The 19,850-nt window shown below is 43.0% G+C and overlaps 1 protein-coding gene across 5 annotated transcripts in view; it reads left to right on the top strand.

Annotated features, from left to right (window-relative positions):
* Nucleotides 1-19,850, top strand: part of LOC140454655 (latent-transforming growth factor beta-binding protein 4-like) — a 146,803-nt gene that overhangs the window by 51,764 nt on the left and 75,189 nt on the right. For all 5 annotated transcript variants that reach the window (XM_072549581.1, XM_072549582.1, XM_072549583.1 and 2 more), the window contains 2 exons: nt 5,277-5,501; nt 16,721-16,977. In XM_072549581.1, the coding sequence (XP_072405682.1) occupies nt 5,277-5,501; nt 16,721-16,977 (482 nt within the window). The remainder of the gene's footprint in view (nt 1-5,276; nt 5,502-16,720; nt 16,978-19,850) is intronic.

The raw sequence follows: 19,850 nt of genomic DNA on the forward strand, positions 1-19,850 counted from the left end.
ATGCTGTAAGAGAGTGAGTTCCAGTACTTTGCCAATGAGTGAATAGAGGTATATCTCTAAGTTAGGATGGTGACTGGCTTAGCAGGAGAACTTGCAGTTGATAGTGTTCTCATGTATTTATTGCTCTTGTCCTTCTAGATGGCAATGTCTATGGGTTTAAAATGTGCTGTTTAAGGATCTTGTAGTTGCTGTAACTTTTCTAGAATTTAGCAAGTTAAGGAGTGATCTGATAAAAGTTTTCAAGATATTAACTGGAAGAGACAGAGTACATAAATGTAAACTATTTTCACTAGTTGGAGATTCTGGAACAATGGGGCATCATCTGAGAAATAGGGCCAGGTGGTTCAGGAGAGATGTTAAAAAGCTCTTCTACAGACACAAAGTGTCGATGTTTGGAACTCTCTTCCACAAACAGCAGTGGATGCTGGATCAGTTGGTAATTTTAATTTTGAGATTGATAAATGTTTGTTAAGGATAAGGTTTTAAGGGATATGGGCCAAAGGTGAGATTATGGAGTTAGGCCACACATCAGCCATGGTCTTGTAGAATGGTGGAAGAAGGCTGAATGGCCTATTCTGTTCTGTGTTCTTCACTTGCTGCTACTGTGTGTCAGAATGTTGATAGTGATGGATGTGCTGCCAATCAAAAGGGCTGCTTTGACTTGAATGACGTCAAGCTTATTGAATATTGTTGGAGTTGTATTCCAGGTAAGTAGGGAGTGTTCCATCACACTCCTAGTTTGTCCACTGTAGATGGTGGAGTCATCAACACCATCCTCAAAGTTTGGGGAGTCACTGCAGGATTCCTAATCTTGGACTTGTTTTGTTAGCCATTGTGGTAAAAACAATGACTGCAGATGCTGAAAACCAAATACTGGATTAGTGGTGCTGGAAGAGCACAGCAGTTCAGGCAGCATCCAACGAGCAGCGAAATCGACGTTTCGGGCAAAAGCCCTTCATCATTGTGCTTGTCTTGCTTTTTATGTACAGGACATACCTGGGCAATTTTCCACATTGTCAGGTAGATGCCGGTGGTGTAACTACACTGGATCAGGTTGACTAGGGGAACAAGTTCTGGAGCACAAGTCTTCAGTACTGTTACCAGAATGTCGTCAGGGCAGAGAGCCTTTGCAGTATCCAGTACCTGTAACTGTTTCTTGTTACCACATGGAATGAATCATGTTGGCTGAAGACTGGTATCTGTAATGCTGGGAGCCACTTGACACTTCTGGCTGAAGGTTGCTGTGGATGCTTCAGCTTTATGTTTTGTACTGGTGTGCAGGGCTCTTCCATCATTGAGGATGAGGATTTTTGTGGAGACCCCTCCTCCTCCAGTGAGTTGTTTAATTGTTCATCACCATTCCCGATTGGATATGGCAGGACTGAACTTAGATCTGATCCATTGACTGTGGGATCACTTAGCTCTGTCTATCACTTGCTGCTTATGCTGTATGGCATGCAAATAGCCCTGTTTGGTAGCTTCACCAGGTTGACACCTCATTTTCAGGTATGCCTGGTGCTGCTTCTGGTATACCCTTCTGCACTCTCCTTTGAACCAGGCTAGATCCCATGGTTTGATGGTAATAGTTGAGTGGGGGATATGCCAGACCGTGAGGTTACAGATTGTGTTGGAGTACAATTCTGCTGCAGTTGATGGCCCACAGCACTTCATAGATGCTTGGTCTTGAGTTGCTAGATCTGTTCAAAGTCTGTCCCATTTAGCATGGTGACAGTTCCACAATGGAAGGTATTCTCAATATGACTTTGTCTCCACAAGGATTATGCAGTGGTCACTCTTACCGATACTGTCATGGACAGATGTATCTTCAGTCGGCAGATTGGTAAGGATGAGGTCAGGTATGTTTTTCCCTCTTGTTGGTTCCCTCCCCACCTGCTGCAGACCCAGTCTAGCAGCGATGTCCTTTAGGACCCGACCAGCTCAATTAGTATTGCTGCCGAGCCACTCTGATGGTCGACATAAATCCCGCATCGAGGGTACATTCTGTGCCCTTGCCATCCTCAGTCCTTCCTCCAAATGTTGTTCAAATGGAGGACTGATTCATCAGCCAAGGGAGGATGGTATATGGTAATCAGCAGGTGGTTTCCTCATCCATGTTTGACCTAATGCGATAAACCTTGTGGTCTCTGGAGTCAATGTTGAAGACTCCAGGACAACTCTCACCCAACTGCAGCATCACCTCTGCTGGGTCTATCCTGATCATAGGACAGGACGTATCCAGGGATGGTGATGGTGGTGTCTGGGATGTTGTCTGTAAGATACGATCCTGTGAGGCTGCTCATTGACTAGTCTGAGAGACATCTCTCCCAGTGTTGGCACTAGCCTCCAGATGTTAGTGAGGAGGACTTTGAAGGGTCAACAGGGTTGGATTTGCTGTTGTTGATTCTGATGCCTGGTGTCAGATGGTCCAACCAGTTTCATTTCTAATTTAAGGCTTTACTGCAATTGTTACAACTGAATGGTTTGCTCTGCCATTTCCAAGGGCATTTGACAGGCAATGTTCTGTGAGCCTAGAGTCACATGTATGCCAGACCTAAAGGATCTTACTGAACAAAATTCCCTCATATCACAGTCATTATTCAGATTGTAATTGCTGCAAGTTCAAACAGTACCATCTGCCATGGTCCTTGTCCCTGGATTAGTATCCAGGAACAAAACCACTGCCCATTGTCTCTCCCCTCAGCTAGGGGCCCAAACAGTATCCAAAGTTTTCAGCTGTTTCATGACATCACATGAGTGAATCAAATTAACTAAAGGCTGCTATCTGCAATCTGGCAACCTCAGCTGGAGTCTGAGATGGAACACTCCCAAGGTAAGTACAGTAATTGGATTAACTACGTGTTAAAGTTCCCACTGCACTGACCCATCAGCAAACAGAGGCTGAGTCCCAGAGCGGAAAGCAGAGTGATTATGGGCCGGAGCTGGAGTGGGGCCAGAATGAACACAGACTGGGTCCTGGAACAGCAGCAGATTGAGCACGGGCTGAGTCCTGGAGAGGGAAGCAGTGTGTGTCCTGGAGTGGGGAGCAGTGTGTGTCCCAGAGTGGGGAGCAGTGTGTGTCCCGGAGTGGGGAGCAGTGTGTGTCCCAGAGTGGGGAGCAGTGTGTGTCCCAGAGTGGGGAGCAGTGTGTGTCCCAGAGCGGGGAGCAGTGTGTGTCCCGGAGTGGGGAGCAGTGTGTGTCCCGGAGCGGGGAGCAGTGTGTGTCCCAGAGTGGGGAGCAGTGTGTGTCCCAGAGTGGGGAGCAGTGTGTGTCCCGGAGCGGGGAGCAGTGTGTGTCCCGGAGTGGGGAGCAGTGTGTTTTCCTGGAGCGGGGTGCTGAGCAGGTGCTGGTACGGGAGCAGAGCAAGTACGGGCTGGGTGTTGCCAAGTGTTCTGAAGCCAGTGGACTTCCAACTCATGTTGGAAAAGGACTAGAACTTCTGAAGTTCAAGTACTTTATAGTCACTTTTATTATCATTCTTGACTTTTAAACTCTATTCCCAAACTTAAAAATGTATTTTACTCTGTACCCACAGTTAAATATCTGTACCTCGGTACTCTGCATAAGATTGCGTCCAGAAGGTGACATTACATTCACTGCATTCACTGAATGTACATGACAATAAAGGCGATTCAAACACTCCCAGCACAGGGGCACTGCCAGCTGCCTCTACACTGACCCATCAAACAGTCCTAGGACAGGAGTAGTATAGGCTTAGATACAGGGTAAAGCTCTCTCTACCCTGTCCCCACCAAACACTCCCAGCACAGGGGCAACAGAGGGTTAGGTACAGAGTAAAGCTTCCTCTACACTGACCCATCAAACAGTCCTAGGAAACAGTCAGTACAGGCTTAGATACCAGTAAAAATCTGCCTCTACCCTGTCCCCACCAAACATTCCCAGGACAGGGGCAGCATGGGATCAGATACATAATAAGGCTCTCTCTACACTGTCTCCTTCAAACTCTTCCAAGACTGGGACAGTATGAGGAAGCTGAGACTGAGATTTAGAGTTTCAATGTCTTTTTAAATTCCCTTCCAACGTATTCTCAGGGAGTATTGTTACCTTCTGTGTCAAACTACCTCAGCTTCACCCCTGGAATGGTACACTGTGCTTGCTTTACATTCCACCCTTTTTTACATCTGCCACTAGGGGTAGTTTAGGCTGTGGGGTCTCAATCTTGAGGCGCAGGATTCCAACTTCCTGAACTAGATGCAAGAGGATTTAGTTTCAGTGGAGATGAAAATTGTTTTGCGTGTGATTGACTGGATTATTAGCATTTTATTGTTCCCCTGTTTTCTATCAGCCCCCACTTGCTACATATTAAATATATATCTGTCTATGTCGATTATAGAATTCATAATCACAGTGTTGCTGTTCTTTCTCCTAAACTCTACAGCATCTGTTAAATATCAGTAAACCTGCTGAGTCTCCCTCCTGCAAACTGTAGGAATTACACTCCCCCTCTGCCCATGTTCAGTATCAATCTGCATACACTGATCTCATCAGGGGAAACTTATTTCTAAACCTATTCATACATAAACGTGTTTTTGGTCAAAATCTTTCCTGAGTAGATGATTTTGTCAAAATATTGGCTATTTTCTTTTTTTTTTGTTGCTTATACCTGAGAGCCTTCATATACAGCTGTACAGTGCTTAGGTCAAACTGTACAGGGATGAGAGTCCCTGGACTATTGAGTCATTACAGAGTCTTTCCCCCAACTAGGACTGCAATGCGTGAAATTTAGAAGGTTATGGGGTGATTTAGTCATCCGTTTTCCAGAAACAATAGTGAATAAATCCAGTAGGTTTGGAGAAAGGACTTCTGCAGTTTGGGAATCTGGGATTAGGAGACCAATCTTAAAAAATAGGAACAGACCTTTCAGGAATCAAGTTAGGACACACCTATAAATGCAAAGGTTGGCAGAGATTTGGAACTCCCTTCCACAGTGTATTCTGTGTAAATTATTAATTTTAAATTTTCAGATTGATGCTAAGGAGAATGGGGAACAGTTTGGGTATATGGAGTTATGTCACAGACCAACCAAGACCTCATTAACTTGTTGGCTTAAGGTGCTGAATGGCCTCCTTCTGTTCCTATGTATACATTCCCAAGACAGTTTTCTGCTTGAGTGAAGGATTTTAACTCCGTTAGTTTCTGTATTCCTTGAAGAGTCAGTAATTTCCAGGCAAGAGGAGAATTTAAGTTTTTGTGATTTAAACTTTCCTGATGATGTTAACTTGTTTCTACTGATGTAACATGATTTCTTTCCTTCCAGTCCTCTGTCTGCTTCAGTGCCAGAATGGGGGAGTGTGCGTACGAAAGGATCGTTGCCATTGCCCACCTGGGTTCACCGGGAAATTCTGTCAGATCTCCACCCGGTCAGCCAGCAGCAGTCAGGTTCCTGACAGTTTCCCGACAGTAGACCCAGATCGACACCGTAAACCACGGGTGGAAACTGTATACACTCTTCCACTCTCCAACCAACAGCTTTCAAACCAAAGTAAGAGAAACTTCCTCACAACAGAAATTGTTGTTTAAATTTTGTTAAGGTGGAGGATTGATTCTTCATCATTGTTTCAGATTAAATGCAAATTTGACAAATAAGGCTAATAATAATTTTGGCAATGTTATGATGCAGATGGTGAATATTCTTGAACAAATGTTTGAATACCTGCCTGTTTTTTATTTTAACTGAGGGGTTTGCCTGCTGGATCTTGCCCTCCTCATGTAGCTTCCGATTTGACCAGGGGAAAACAGGGCTTTGCTAGGCTCTGTGCCCAGTGCATTGATTGAGTCAGTCAGAGCTTGCACTAACTTCCTTGCCCTGGAAATAGTTCAGGATCCACCACATATATATTCACATTATGTCCCCAAATTTACCATGTTCAATTATCACAGAATCCCAATAGTGTGGAAGCAGGCCATTTGGCCCATTGAATCCACACTGACCTTCCAAAGGACATCCCACCCCATCCCCCTAACCCTATATTTCCCATGCTTAATCCACCTAATCTCCATATCCCTGGATGCTATGGGAAATTTAGCATGGCCAGTTCAACCAACCTGCACATATTTGGATTGTGGGAGGAAACCAGTGCAGATATCATGAGAAACTCCACACAGACAAATGCCTGAGGTGGAATCGAACCCAGGTACTTGCTGCTATGAGACAGCAGTGCTAATCACTGAGCCACCATGCCGGCCCACTTTGACAGCTTCAGAACTGTCTTCTGTGGTGTGTTCAGTAATTCACATCTCTCTCATTTAAAGCTTTGCTGATTGGTCAGTAAAAATGGCCTAGTCTGCAAGAATTGGAGATTAATCTTCAGGTCACTTCTGCAAAAAAGCAACTTTTAAAACAAATATAATTTGTCTTTGTATTTTCATAAAAGAAAGGCTATCCAAACTGGGACTGGGAACTTGATGTTCAGGAAATTGGAGACAGAGATGAAATCTCTAACCAGAGTCAGGGGCACTTCTCATTAAACCTGTAAACTGAGCAATGCTGATCCTCTTTTTCCCTGTAAATTGTCCAGATTCTGATGTATGTCTTTCCAGCATTTCTGTTTTATTTGGCATTTTGTATCAGTTATATGGAAACCAGTGAAGGGCCATAATCTATAATAACACCATGGAAACCTTTTGGCTGCACTCGGGAGAGATTTATAAAAGGGCAGGTCAAATTGACAAATATAATTAAATTTGTTGTCTAAGTTATGAACAAAGAAAATAGTCAAAGGATTAGTTTCAATTTGATATATTCAGATGTTCAAGTGACATTTTATCAAATGCTACATGAGTTGTAAAGATCAAGGACGTTGAAGAATTGACTGGCTCAGTCCAGTTGAAGCCTGGAGACAGAAATGGGTCAATGCTGTGACAGGCAGTGCATCAGAGACCACTAGGAGCTCTCTCTTCTTCACAACCTGATGGTCACAGAGAGATAAATATCGAGACTTGTTGAAATACAGGATGTGCACCAAATGCAGTATAATTGGAAATAATACACTCCGTAGAAATTTTGCCAGAATAGAGTGCCTTATCATAAACTGAGTCAGTCACAACCTTTAAGAGAAAATCATAGTCAGTGAAGAAGAACAAAATGAAACAATTAAATAAAGGTATGGACATAGGAGAGAAACTGGAACAGAGACTCATGAAGCTCCTGAATTCCTCAGCAAAACATCTTCAATTCTCAGATTTTATAATGATTGATATTTATTGATAGAGTTGGACCCATTTCCCAGATTTCACTCCTGGAGCAAAATTACCTAATCTCAGTTTCAGGAGTACTTTATAGTCCCTACTTTAAGGAAGGGAAATGTCTGCGAGGGTTCTCACTCCTGCTCAGAATCCATTGAGCCTTGGTGCAGAAAGTATATATGTAATGATGTTCTGCAATACCGCAACAATTGAAAAGGCTGCCAACACTCACTCCCTGAGCTCACACATTAACGATGAGCACTGAAGTGAGGTAGTAAAAGACTTTCTAGCAGACTTTACTTGCAACCGCATCCCAGCAGGAGAAGGGATGTATCCCAGCAGGAGACAGGTCTGGGAAAGATAGAGAATTCTTCAGCTCTTCACCCTCTGTGCAAACACAGAACATAGAACAATACAGCACAGAACAGGCCCTTCGGCCCTCGATGTTGCACCGACCTGTGAACTAATCAAAGCCCATCGCCCTACACTATCGCATCATCATCCATGTGCTTATCCAAAGGACTGTTTAAATCTCCCTAATGTGGCTGAGTTAACTACATTAGCAGGCAGGACATTCCACACCATTACCACTCACTGAGTGAAGAACCTGCCTCTGACATCTGTCTTAAATCTATCATTCCTCAATTTGCAACTACGTCCCCTCGTACAAGCAGATGTCATCATCCGAGGAAAAAGACTCTCACTGTCCACCCTAATTCTCTGATCATCTTGTATGTCTCTATTAAATCCCCTCTTGGCCTTCTTCTCTCCAATGAGAACAGACCCAAGTCTCTCATCTTTTCCTCATAAGACCTTTGCTCCAGACCAGGCAACATCCTGGTAAATCTCCTCTGCACCTTTTCCAATGCTTCCACATCCTTCCTTAATGGGGCGACCAGAAGTGTACACAATGTTCCAAGTGTGGTTGCACTAACATTTTGTTGCAGCATGACATCACAGCTCCAGAACTCAATCCCTCTACTAATAAAACCTAACACACCGTATGCCTTCTTATCAGCACTATCCACCTGGGTGGCAACTTTCAGGGATCCATGTACATGGACACCAAGATCCCTCTGCACATCCACACTACCAAGAATCTTTCCATTGACCTAGTATTCTGCTTTCCTGTTATTCTTCCCAAAGTGAATCACCTCACATTTATCTGCATTGAACTCCATTTGCCACCTCTCAGCCCAATTCTCCAGTTTATCCAAGTCTCCCTGCAACCTGCAACATTCTTCCACACTGTCCACTACCCCACCGACTTTAGTGTCATCTGCAAATTTACTAATCCATCCACCTTCGCCTGCGTCTAAGTCATTTATAAAAATGACAAACAGCAGTGGTCCCAAAACAGATCCTTGTGGCATACCACTAGTAAATGGACTCCAGGCTGAATATTTTCCATCAACCACCACTTGTTGCCTTCTTACAGAAAGCCAGTTTCTAATCCAAACTGGTAAATCAACTTTAATCCCATGCCTAAACCAAAGACCTACCATATGTAATCTTATCAAAGGCTTTACTGAAGTCCATGTACACCACGTCAACTGCCCTATCCTCATCTACAGGCTTGATCACCTTCTCAAAAAACTCAGTGAGGTTTGTGAGACATGACCTACACTTGACGAGTCCATGTTGACTATTTCCAATCAAATTGTTCTTTGCTAGATGATTATAAATCCTATCTCTTATAATCCTTTCCAAAACCTTTCCTTCAACAGACATAAGGCTCACTGGTCTATAATTACCTGGGTCATCTTTAACTCCCTTCTTGAACAAGGGCACAACATTTGCAATCCTCTAGTCCTCTGGTACTAAACCTGTAGACAATGAAGACTCAAAGATCAAGGCCAAAGGCTCGGCCATCTCCTCCCTCGCTTCCCAGTGAATTCTTGGAAACATCCCATCTGGCCCAGGGGACTTATCTACTTTCACACCTTCTAGAATTGATAACGCCTTCTCCTTACTAACCTCAATCCTTTCAAGTCTAATAGCCCGTATCTCAGTCTTCTCCTCTACAATATTCTGCTTTTCCTGCATGAAAACAGATGAGAAATATTCATTTAGCACCTCTCCATTCTCCACAGGGTCCACACACAACTTCCCCCTTCTATCTTTGACAGACCCTATTCCTACCCTAGTCATCCTTTTATTCCTCACATATCTATAGAAAGCTTTAGGGTTCTCCTTTATTCTACCTGCTAAAGACTGCTCGTGTCCCCTCCTTGCTCTACTTAACTCTCTCGATAAATCCTTCCTAACTAATCTGTAACTCTCCATTGCCTCATCTGAACCATCTCACCTCAATGTCACATGAACCTCCCTCTTCTGCTTAACAAGAAATGCGATTTCTTTAGTAAACCATGGTTCCCTTACCTTATTACTTCCTCCCTGCCTGACAGGGACAAACCTATCAAAAACATGCAATTTGTGTTCCTTAAACCAGCTCCACATTTTGATTGTCCCTGTCCTCTGCATTTTGCTGTCCCATTCTATGCCTCCTAAGTCTTGCCTAATCACATTATAATTGCCCTTCCCCCTATGTATAACTCTTGCTCTGTGGCACATACCTATCCCTTTCCATCGCTAAACTAAACGTAACCTTGTTTCATTTTGTGGTGGAATCTGCTTGCAGCTTGGGTAATGGCATCTTGGACAGTTTGGAGTTGGGGTGAAGAGCCAAGTCTGGAATGATGTGTGGTCAGTTTTAAGTTTTAGGAGCACAGTGTTTCTGCATCTAAGAGGTTGAAGTGTCCACTGCAAATGGCAGAATGGAAAACTTACATTTTACTGGCCACATTGGCGTTCAATTATTTTAAATTGGTCGAAACAAAAGGACATCTACAGTAGAACATTTATTGATTTAATGTGCAGTCATTATAGAAACTGGGATTCTGAGAAAGGAATAGAAACTGGCAATTTGAAATAGCTGGGTGACTGTGGAGAACAAACTGGGAGTGATTGTTTGGCTGTTAATCAGCCTCCTGAGGCCAAGCACAAGTTCACTTACTTCCAGCCGCAATAATACTTAACATAAACCATTTAATAAACCCGTTTATCATCATTTTAATATTTTTAATGTTTGGCCAGTCAGAACATTAATCTTGTCCTGGAGTATGTAATTGTCACTTAAACAAGCACACAATGGGAAACATTGTTGGAGTTCACAGGGTATTGTAAGATTATTGTACAGATTTGAAACTGCTTTGTAAGTAACCAGACACAGAAGGCTGTGAGAAACAGACTGAAATGCTTTAATGTGCCACTATAAAGAGTAGCAGGCACATAAATAATTGGAAAATATATTTCTTTATGGTCTTGTCACTCCCTATCTCTCCAACCTCCTCCAGCCTTCCTACCCGACAGACAATCACATTCCTTCAATGTTTACCTTTGATATTCATATCATGCACTTTATGTATGGTGCCTTCATGACAGCCTTCAGCTGTGAGGACATTAACTTCTGAAATTCACCTTTATAAACTTCTCCAAGTTCTGTATCTCTAGGGTTCTCTTTAACACTCAATTATTTGATACAGTAGAACTAGGGTATGGGACAAAAAAAGCCACATTTTAACAAAGCCTTTTGCTTTGCACACTGGACATTTTGTAAGAATATCGGTGTAAAGGTAAATGACATTTTTTACCATAAGGGTCAAATGCTAGTTTGTTGGTAAGTAGATGGTCATGCCATTGCCATGCACCAGGTATGTAATGATTAACAGTTAATTCAAAGTTTGTTGTTTAAATTTAAATCAGGCAAGCTGACTCTAATTGGTCAAGGATTTGGTCTCAGAAAAGAACCAGTGAATGGTGGTCACCTATTCTGCTGAATTAAGTCAGATACCATGTATGTACATGCTCTTTCTATCTACAAAGAATAGGGCCCTTTGTATTCATATATGTACCTTCCAGTATGTACTGTGTACCACACTGTGATCCTGACTGATAATGCTAGATGGAACTGTACCACACTCAGCATTATTTAGCAAATGTCCAATAATGGAATCACGTCTAATGTTGGAGACTATATTTTAATTTTGAGAACATGGGCTGATTAGGTACATGATGTGGAGGAGCCGGCATTTGAGGGGGGTGGACAAAGTTAAAAATCACACAACACCAGATCATAGTCCATTTGGAAGCACTAACTTTCGGAGTGCTGCTCCTTCATCAGGTGGCTATTGGACCAGGATGTCTTATGGTCCTGCTCCACAGCTACCTGATGAAGGAGCAGCGCTCCAAAAACTAGTGCTTCCAACAAACCTTGAGTCCAGGAGTTGGGAGGTCATGTTGCGGCTGTACAGGACATTGGTTAGGCCACTGTTGGAATATTGCATGCAATTCTGATCTCCTTCCTATCGGAAAGATGTTGTGAAACTTGAAAGGGTTCAGAAAAGATTTACAAGGATGTTGCCAAGGTTGGAGGTATAGGGAGAGGCTGAACAGGCTGGGGCTGTTTTCCCTGGAGCTTCGGAGGCTGAGAAGTGACCTTATAGAGGTTTACAAAATTATGAGTGGGCATGGATAGGATAAACAGACAAAGTCTTTTCCCTGGGGTCGGGGAGTCCAGAACTAGAGGGCATAGGTTTAGGGTGAGAGGGGAAAGATATAAAAGAGACCTAAGGGGCAACTTTTTCACGCAGAGGGTGGTACGTGTATGGAATGATCTGCCAGAGGATGTGGTGGAGGCTGGTACAATTGCAACATTTAAGAGGCATTTGGATGGGTATATGAATAGCAAGGGTTTGGAGGGATATGGGCCGGGTGCTGGCAAGTGGGACGAGATTGGGTTGGGAAATCTGGTCAGTATGGACGGGTTGGATCGAAGGATCTGTTTCCATTCTGAACATCTCTATGACTCTAAACCTGTTGGACTATAACCTGGTGTTGTGTGACTAGATTCAATCAGTATAAAGGCTGAAGGGATGGGCTGGGAGAAAATGAGGGCAGCAGATGCTAGAGATCAGAGTCAAAGAGTGTGGTGCTGGAAAAGCACAACTGGTCAGGCAGTAGCTGAGGAACAGGAAAATCAACGTTTCGAGCATAAGACCAGCATCAAGAATGAGGTTCTCTTGATGGGTTATGCTCAAAATGTCAATCCACCTGCTCCTCGGATGCTGCCTGACCAACTGTGCTTTTCTGAAGGGATGGGTTGTTTGGTATGATCTATCAATCTTTGAGTTTTCCAGTTTACAGACTTAGCTTGGCAGTTAACTGTCAACTCAATCCAATAGAGATTATCATGGAGTCATACTGCATGGAAATGGACTCTTCGGTCTAACTAGTATAGTTAGTAAGTTTGCAGATGACACCAAAATTGGAAGTGTAGTGGACAGCAAAGAAGGTTACCTCAGAGTACATTGGGATCTTGATCAGATAGGCTAATGGGTTGAGGAGTGGCAGGTGGATTTTAATTTGGAGAAATGTGAGGTGCTGCATTTTGGAAAGGCAAATCAGAGCAGGGCATGTACACTTAACGGTAAGGTCCTGGGGAGTGTTGCTGAACAAAGAGACCTTAGAGTCCAGGTTCATAGCTCTTTGAAAGTAGAGTCGCAGGTAGATAGGATAGTGAAGAAGGCATTTGGTATGCTTTCCTTTATTGGTCAGAGTATTGAGTACAGGAGTTGGAAGGTCATGTTACAGCTATGCATCACGTTGGTTAGGCCACTCTTGGAATATTGCATGCAATTCTGGTCTCCTTTCTATCAGAAGGATGTTTTGAAACTTGAAAGAGTTCAGAAAAGATTTACAAGGATGTTGCCAGGGTTGGAGGATTTGAGCTACAGGGAGAAGCTGAATACACTGGGGCTGTTTTCCCTGGAACATTGTAGACTGAGGGGTGTAGACATAGAGGTTTATAAAATCATGAGGGGCATGGGTAGGATAAATAGACAAAGTCTTTTCCCTGGGGTGGGGGAGTCCAGAACTAGAAGCCATAGGTTTGGGTGAGAGGGAAAAGATACGAGAGGGATCTAAGGGGCAACGTTTTCACACAGAGTGGTGCATGTATGGAATGAGCTGCCAGAGGAAGTGGTGGAGGCTGGTACAATTGCCACATTTAAAAGACATCTGGTTGTGTATATAAATAGGAAGGGTTTAGAGGGATATGTGCTAAGTGCTGCCAAATGGGACTAGATTAAGTTGAGATATCTGGTCGGCATGGACGAGTGGACCAAAGGGTCTGTTTTCATGCTATACATTTTTATGACTGTAGTCCACACTGACCACAATCCCAAACTAAACTAGTCCCACCTGCCTATGTTTGATCAATATCCCTCCAAACTTTTCCTATTCATGAACTTATCCAAATGTCTTTCCAATGTTGTAACTGTACCTGCATCCACCACTCCCTGTGGAAGTTCATTCCAAACACAAACCATTCCCTGTGCATAAAAAAGACTCTTGTTATTCATCTTATCTGTACCCCTCATGATTTTATAAACCTCCATGAGGTCACTCCTCAACCTCCTACACTCCAGTGAAAAAAGTCCCAACTTAGTTTTATGCCACAAACATTCCATTCCCGGCAACATCCTAGTAAATATTTTCTGAACCCTCTCCAACTTAATAATATCCTTCCTATAGCAGTACTCCAAAAGAGGTTTCACGCTGTCCTGTACAAACTCAACATGACATCCCAACTCCTATAGTCAAAGGTCTGAGCTACAATGGCAATTGTGCAAAATACCTTTTTAACTACCCTGTTTACCTGTGATGCAAATTTCAAAGAATTATGTACCTGAACCCCTAGGTCTCTCTGTTCTACCACCAAACTCAAGGCCCTACTTTTAATGGTATAAGTCCTGCCCTTGTTTGTTTTACCAAAGTGCAATGCCTCACATTTATCCAAATTAAACTCCATCTGCCACTCCTCAGCCCATTGACCCAATTGATCAAGATCTCTTTGTAATTATAGATAACCTTCTTCACTGTCCACCATTTTTGTGTCATCTGCAAGCTTACTAACCATACCTCCTATATTCTCATCTAAATCATTTATATAAATATCAAACAAAAGTGGACCCATTACCAATCCCTGTGGAACGCCACTGGTCACAGGTCTCCAGTCAGAGAAACAACCCTCCACTGCCACACTCTGTCTCTTACCATAAAGCCAATTTTGTATTCTTTAACAAGTTCACCCTGAATCCCATGTGATCCAACTTTACTAATTAATCTACCATGTAGAATCTCATCAAAGGCTTTATTAAAAACCATGTAAACAACGTCTACCCTCTACCATCATCAACTGTTTTTTATACTTCCTCGGAAAACTCAACCAAGTTTGTGAAACATAATTTCCCTCACACAAAACCATGCTGACCATCCCCAATCAGTCATTGCCTCTCCAAATGCATGTAAATCCTATCTTTCAGATTCACCTCCAACCACTTACCCTCCACTGATATCAGGCTCACAGATCCATATTTCCCAAGCTTCTCCTTATTACAGCCTTTCTTATATAAAGGCACTTTAGCCACCCTCCAATCCTTCGGCACCTCACCCATGGTTATCACTGATACAAATATTTCTGCTGGAGGCCCCACAATTTCTTCCCTAACATCCTAGGAATCACCTGGTCAGATCCTGGAGATTTGTTGTTTTCTGAGACCCCCAGCACCTTTTCTTCTGTAATGTGAACTGTTTTCAAAACATCTATATTTATTTCTTTGAGTTCTCTAACCTTCATTTCTTTCTCCACCATAAAAATTGACATGAAATATTTATTTGGTATCTCTCCCTTCTCCTGAGGTTCAACACATAGACAACCTCATTGATATTTTGCTCTTAATATACTTGTAGAATCTTTTTGGATTATCCTTAACTTTACCTGCCAAGGCAATCTCATATCCCTCCTTTTCCCTCTGGATTTTCCTCTTAAGAATGCCCTACACTCTTTCTACTCTTCAAGAGGTTCAGTTGATACCTTTTGTTTATATCTAATATATGATTCTTTCTTATCCTTGACTAGAACCTCAATATCTTTATTCATCAATTGTTCCCTACTCTTACCAGTTTTACCCTTCACTCTAACAGGAACATGATGCCTCCGAACCCTCGTTATCACACTTTTGAAAGCCTCCTACTTGTCAGTTATCCCATTACCTGCATACAGTCTTCTCTAATCAACGTTTGAAAGTTCTTGTCTCATACTATCAAGGTTGGCCTTACTCCAGTTAAGAACTTAAACTTTTATGGAAGACTTATCCTTTTCCATAACTATTTGAAAACTAGTAGAATTATGATCACTTGTCCCAAAGTGTTCTCCTACTAACACTTCAGTCACTTGCCATACCTAATTTCCCAAGAGAAAATCGAGGTTTGCTCCTTCTCTGGTAGGTACATTTACATACTATAGTCATAGATTTGTACAGCATGGAAACAAACCCTTCAGTCTAACTCATCAATGCCAACCAGATATCCTAAATTAATGTAGTCCTATTTGCCAGCATTTGGCCCACATCCCTCTAAACTCTTCCTACTCATGTACCTATCCAGATGCCTTTTAAATGTTGCAATTGTACTCACCTCCACCCCTTCCTATGGCAGCTAATTCCATACATGCACAACCTTTTGTGTGAAGACATTGCCCCTCAGGTCCCTTTTAAATCTCTCCCTTCTCACATTAAACTTATACTGTCTAGTTTTGGACTCCCCCTTTCATGGGAAAAAGACCTTGACTCTTCCCTCTATCCAAGCCCCTCATGATTTTATAAACCTCTATAAGGCCACTCTCAGCCGCCAATACTTCTGGGATAAAAAGCCCCAGCCTGTTCAGCCTCTCCCTATAACTCAAACCCTCCAATCCTGGCAACATCCCTGTAAGTCTTTTCTGAGCCCTTTCAAGTTTGAGATGAGAAAAAATGGGAGGAGGTTTGAATCAAATCTGCAGAGACTGAGCTGAATGGCCTGTCTGTGCTGCATATCCTGTAGAATTAGAAAAGCTTTCTATGTGAACAAGAGAGAGGACTGAGGATCATCAGTTAGCACGTAGTCTAGTGTACACTAGTTTCAGCTTTAAAAGTTTATGGTCTAATCTAACAGCAATCCCAATTCTTAGAAGAGAAAATAGAATTAGCTCATCCATTTTGTCATTGATTAACCCCACTCTTTCACCATCTCCCTTTATCTTTACCTGTTTCAGTATCAGTAGCTTTCAAATAGGTTTCCTGATTAAGTTTCCAATTTTATTTGATATTCCTCACTTCCCTGTCTGCACCAAACAACCCTATTGATAACTGATGTAATTGTATTGGAAAATTTACCCTTAATCTTTCTTTCACAGCCCTGCCACAGGTGAGCTGTCCTCCCAAGGGATGGTACTGTCTGATTTCTGACCCCATTGGTCAATGATTCATTCCTCTATTCTCCCATTGGATATTGTCCTTTATTCTGCTCCTTCATTACACAGTCATTCATTACCCTGTGCCCTCATTGCATATTGATTTATTGCTGCACTCCCCATTGGACAGTGATCTCTAACTGCAAATAATGTGCTGATTCCAGCAGACCGACTGATTCCGTCAATCGTTAATCTCCGAGTCCAGCATCCTCCTGAAGTCTCAGTGAAGGTTCATCAGGTCACACAAGTGGTCGGAGAGAAACACACAAATTCTGCTCAGCTCCACGTCCAGGAGCCAACGTCTCAGAGAGAACCACAAAACCGGACACCACAGGAGCGCCAGGGGCCTCTCACTGCTGACCCCCGATTGGATGCAGAGTCTGTGTTTGGGTACTGCTTTACTGAAATCACCAGTGGACAGGTAGGAAACTGCTTTACAACTGGCATTGGGCTGTGATGCCAGCTTGGAGCACACTGCTGTTAGAACATACAACAGTACAGCACAGGAACAGGCCCTTCGGCCCACCAAATGTGTGCTGACCATGATGCTATTTTAAACTAATCCAATTGCCTGCACATGGTCCATATCCTTCTATTCCTGCCAGTTCATGTGTCTGTCTAAATGTCTCTTAAGTGTTTCTGTTATCTCTGCTTCTACCACCTTCCCTGGCAATGCTTTCCAGGCACCCCTCACACTCTGTGTAAACAAAGACTTGCCCCCCATATTTCCTTTAAACATTTCCCCTCTCATTTTAAACCAATGCCACCGAGTAATTGATATTTCCACACTGGAAAAGAATCACTGACTACCCACCCTATCTCTGCTTCACAATTTTCTACATTGCTATCAGGTTGCCCCTCAGCCTCTGACAATCTAATGAAAATAATCCAAGTTTTTTAAACCTCCCCTTATAGCTAATATACTCCAATCCAGGCAATGTTCTGGTAAACCCCTTCTGCGCCCTTTCCAAAGCTTCAATATTTTTCCCATAGTGTGGTGACCAGAACTGCACATAATACTCCAAATGTGGTCTAACTAAAGTTTTATTCAGCTGCATCACAATTTACCAATTTTTAATCTCAGTGCCCTGACTGATGAAGGCAAGAATACCTATGCCTTCTTTACCTGTTATCCACTTGTGTTGCCACTTACAGGGAGCTATCGGCTTGCCCCCAAGATCCCTCTGTATTTCAATGCATCAAATGATCCTATCATTTACTGTATACATTTCCATTGTATTTGCCCTCCTGAAAACATCACCTCACACTTATCCAGATTAAACTCCTTCTGCCATTTCTCTGCTTAACTTTCCATCTGATCTCTTTCCTGCTGTCCTCTTTGACAACCTTCCTCACTATCTGTAATTTCACCAATTTTCATGTCACCTGCAAACTTACTAATCAGACTGCCTACATTTTCATTCAAATCATTTATATATATGTTACAAACATGAAAGGTCCCAGCACTAATCCTTGTGGAACATCACTGGTCACAGACCTCTAGACAGAAAAACACAACTACCCTCTGTCTTCTATGACCAAGCCAATTTTGTTTCCAACTTACCAAGTCATAGTGGATCCCATGTGACTTAAACTTGTGGACCAGCCTATCATGAGGGACCTTTTCAAATGTTTTCTAAGGCACGGTGGCCCAGTGGTTAGCACTGTTACCTCACAGCACCAGGACCCAGGTTCAATTCCATCCTCAGGCAACTGTCTGTGTGGAGTTTGCACATCCTCCCCGTGGCTGTGTGGGTTTCATCCGGGTGCTCTGGTTTCCTCCCACAGTCCAAGGATGTGCGGGTCAGGTGAATTGGCCATGCTAATTTGCCCGTAGTGTTCAAGGATGTGTACGTTAGAGTGCATTAGTCATGGGAAATACAAAGTAATGGGGAATGGGTTTGGGTGGGATACTCTTTGGAGAATCAGTGTGGACTTGTTGAGCTGAAATGCCTGCTTCTACACTGTAAGGATTCTATAATAAAGTCCATATAGACAACATTCACTGCCTTTCCCTCATCTATCATCTGTGTCACTTCCTCAAAAAACTCAATCAAATTTGTGAGACAAGACCTCCCCCCACACAAAGTCATGTTGATTATCCCTAATAAGTCCATTCTTTTCCAAATGCAAGTAAATCCTGTCTCTCAGAATCTTCTCCAATAATTTCCCAACCAGTGATGTAAGGCTCACCTGCCTATAATTTCCAGGATTATCCCTGTTACCTTTCTTAAACAAAGGAGCAACATTGACTATACTCCAATCTTCTGGGATCTCACCTGTGGCTAAAGAGGATACAAAGATTTCTGTCAAGGTCCCAGAATTCTTCTCCCTCAATATCCTGTGGTAGATCCCATCAGCCCCTGGGGCTTTCTCAAATTTAATGTTATTTGAGACAACCAGCATTGCTTCCTTTTTAATAGTGACATGCCCTAGAATATCAACATACCATTCTCAAATCTTACCATCATCCATGTCCTTCTATTGGTCTGAGAGTTGTGAGGAAAAATCCTAAATCTTTCTTTGAAAGTGCGTCACTAGCCAATGCCAGTGACTGGCAGCTCTTAAGGATGACAGAGACAAAGAGAACTGCAGATACTGGAATCCACAGTAGACAAGCAGTGGATGTTTCTGGTACAACTTCGTCCTGATGCTTAGGATCAGCACTAGATTCCAGGCACTGGTGAGTGACATCTAGGGAGGTGACACTTGGAGATGGAGTGGACAGGGGGTTGGCAGTAGTGGGGACAATTCTAAGCAGACCCCTTTGTCGTTTTTTAATTTGTTTGTGGGATGTGGGTGTTGCTGGCTGGGACAGCATTTAATGTTGCCCCTTGAGAAGGTGGGTATGAGCTGTCTCCTTGAACCGATGCAGTCCATGTGCTGTGGGTTGACCCACAATGCCCTCAGGAAGGGAATTCCAGGATTCTGACCCAGCAACAGTGAAGGGATGGTGATATACTTCCAAATCAAGATGTTGAGTGGCATGGAGAGAATTTGAAGGTGATGATGATCTCATGTATCTGCTGCCATTGTCCTTCTAGATGCAAGTGGTTGTGGGTTTGGAAGGTGCTGATCTTTGATGAGGATGTTTTGGTGCCAAGTCCCTCAATCCCAGGCACTGAGCACTTTTGTTCAAAAGAGTCTTCCCATTGGAGCCCAGAGATGATGTTGTGCAGGTTTGGTCCACGTTGTTGAGCCAGCTCTCAGTTCCTGCTGCATTAATAGCAGGAAGAAGAATTCAGGGAGCTAGGAGAGAAGGTAAAGAGGAGGACCTCAAAGGTAGTGAGCTTG

Source organism: Chiloscyllium punctatum, chromosome 29 (assembly GCF_047496795.1).
Source record: "Chiloscyllium punctatum isolate Juve2018m chromosome 29, sChiPun1.3, whole genome shotgun sequence".
NCBI classification, from domain to species: Eukaryota; Metazoa; Chordata; class Chondrichthyes; order Orectolobiformes; family Hemiscylliidae; genus Chiloscyllium; species Chiloscyllium punctatum.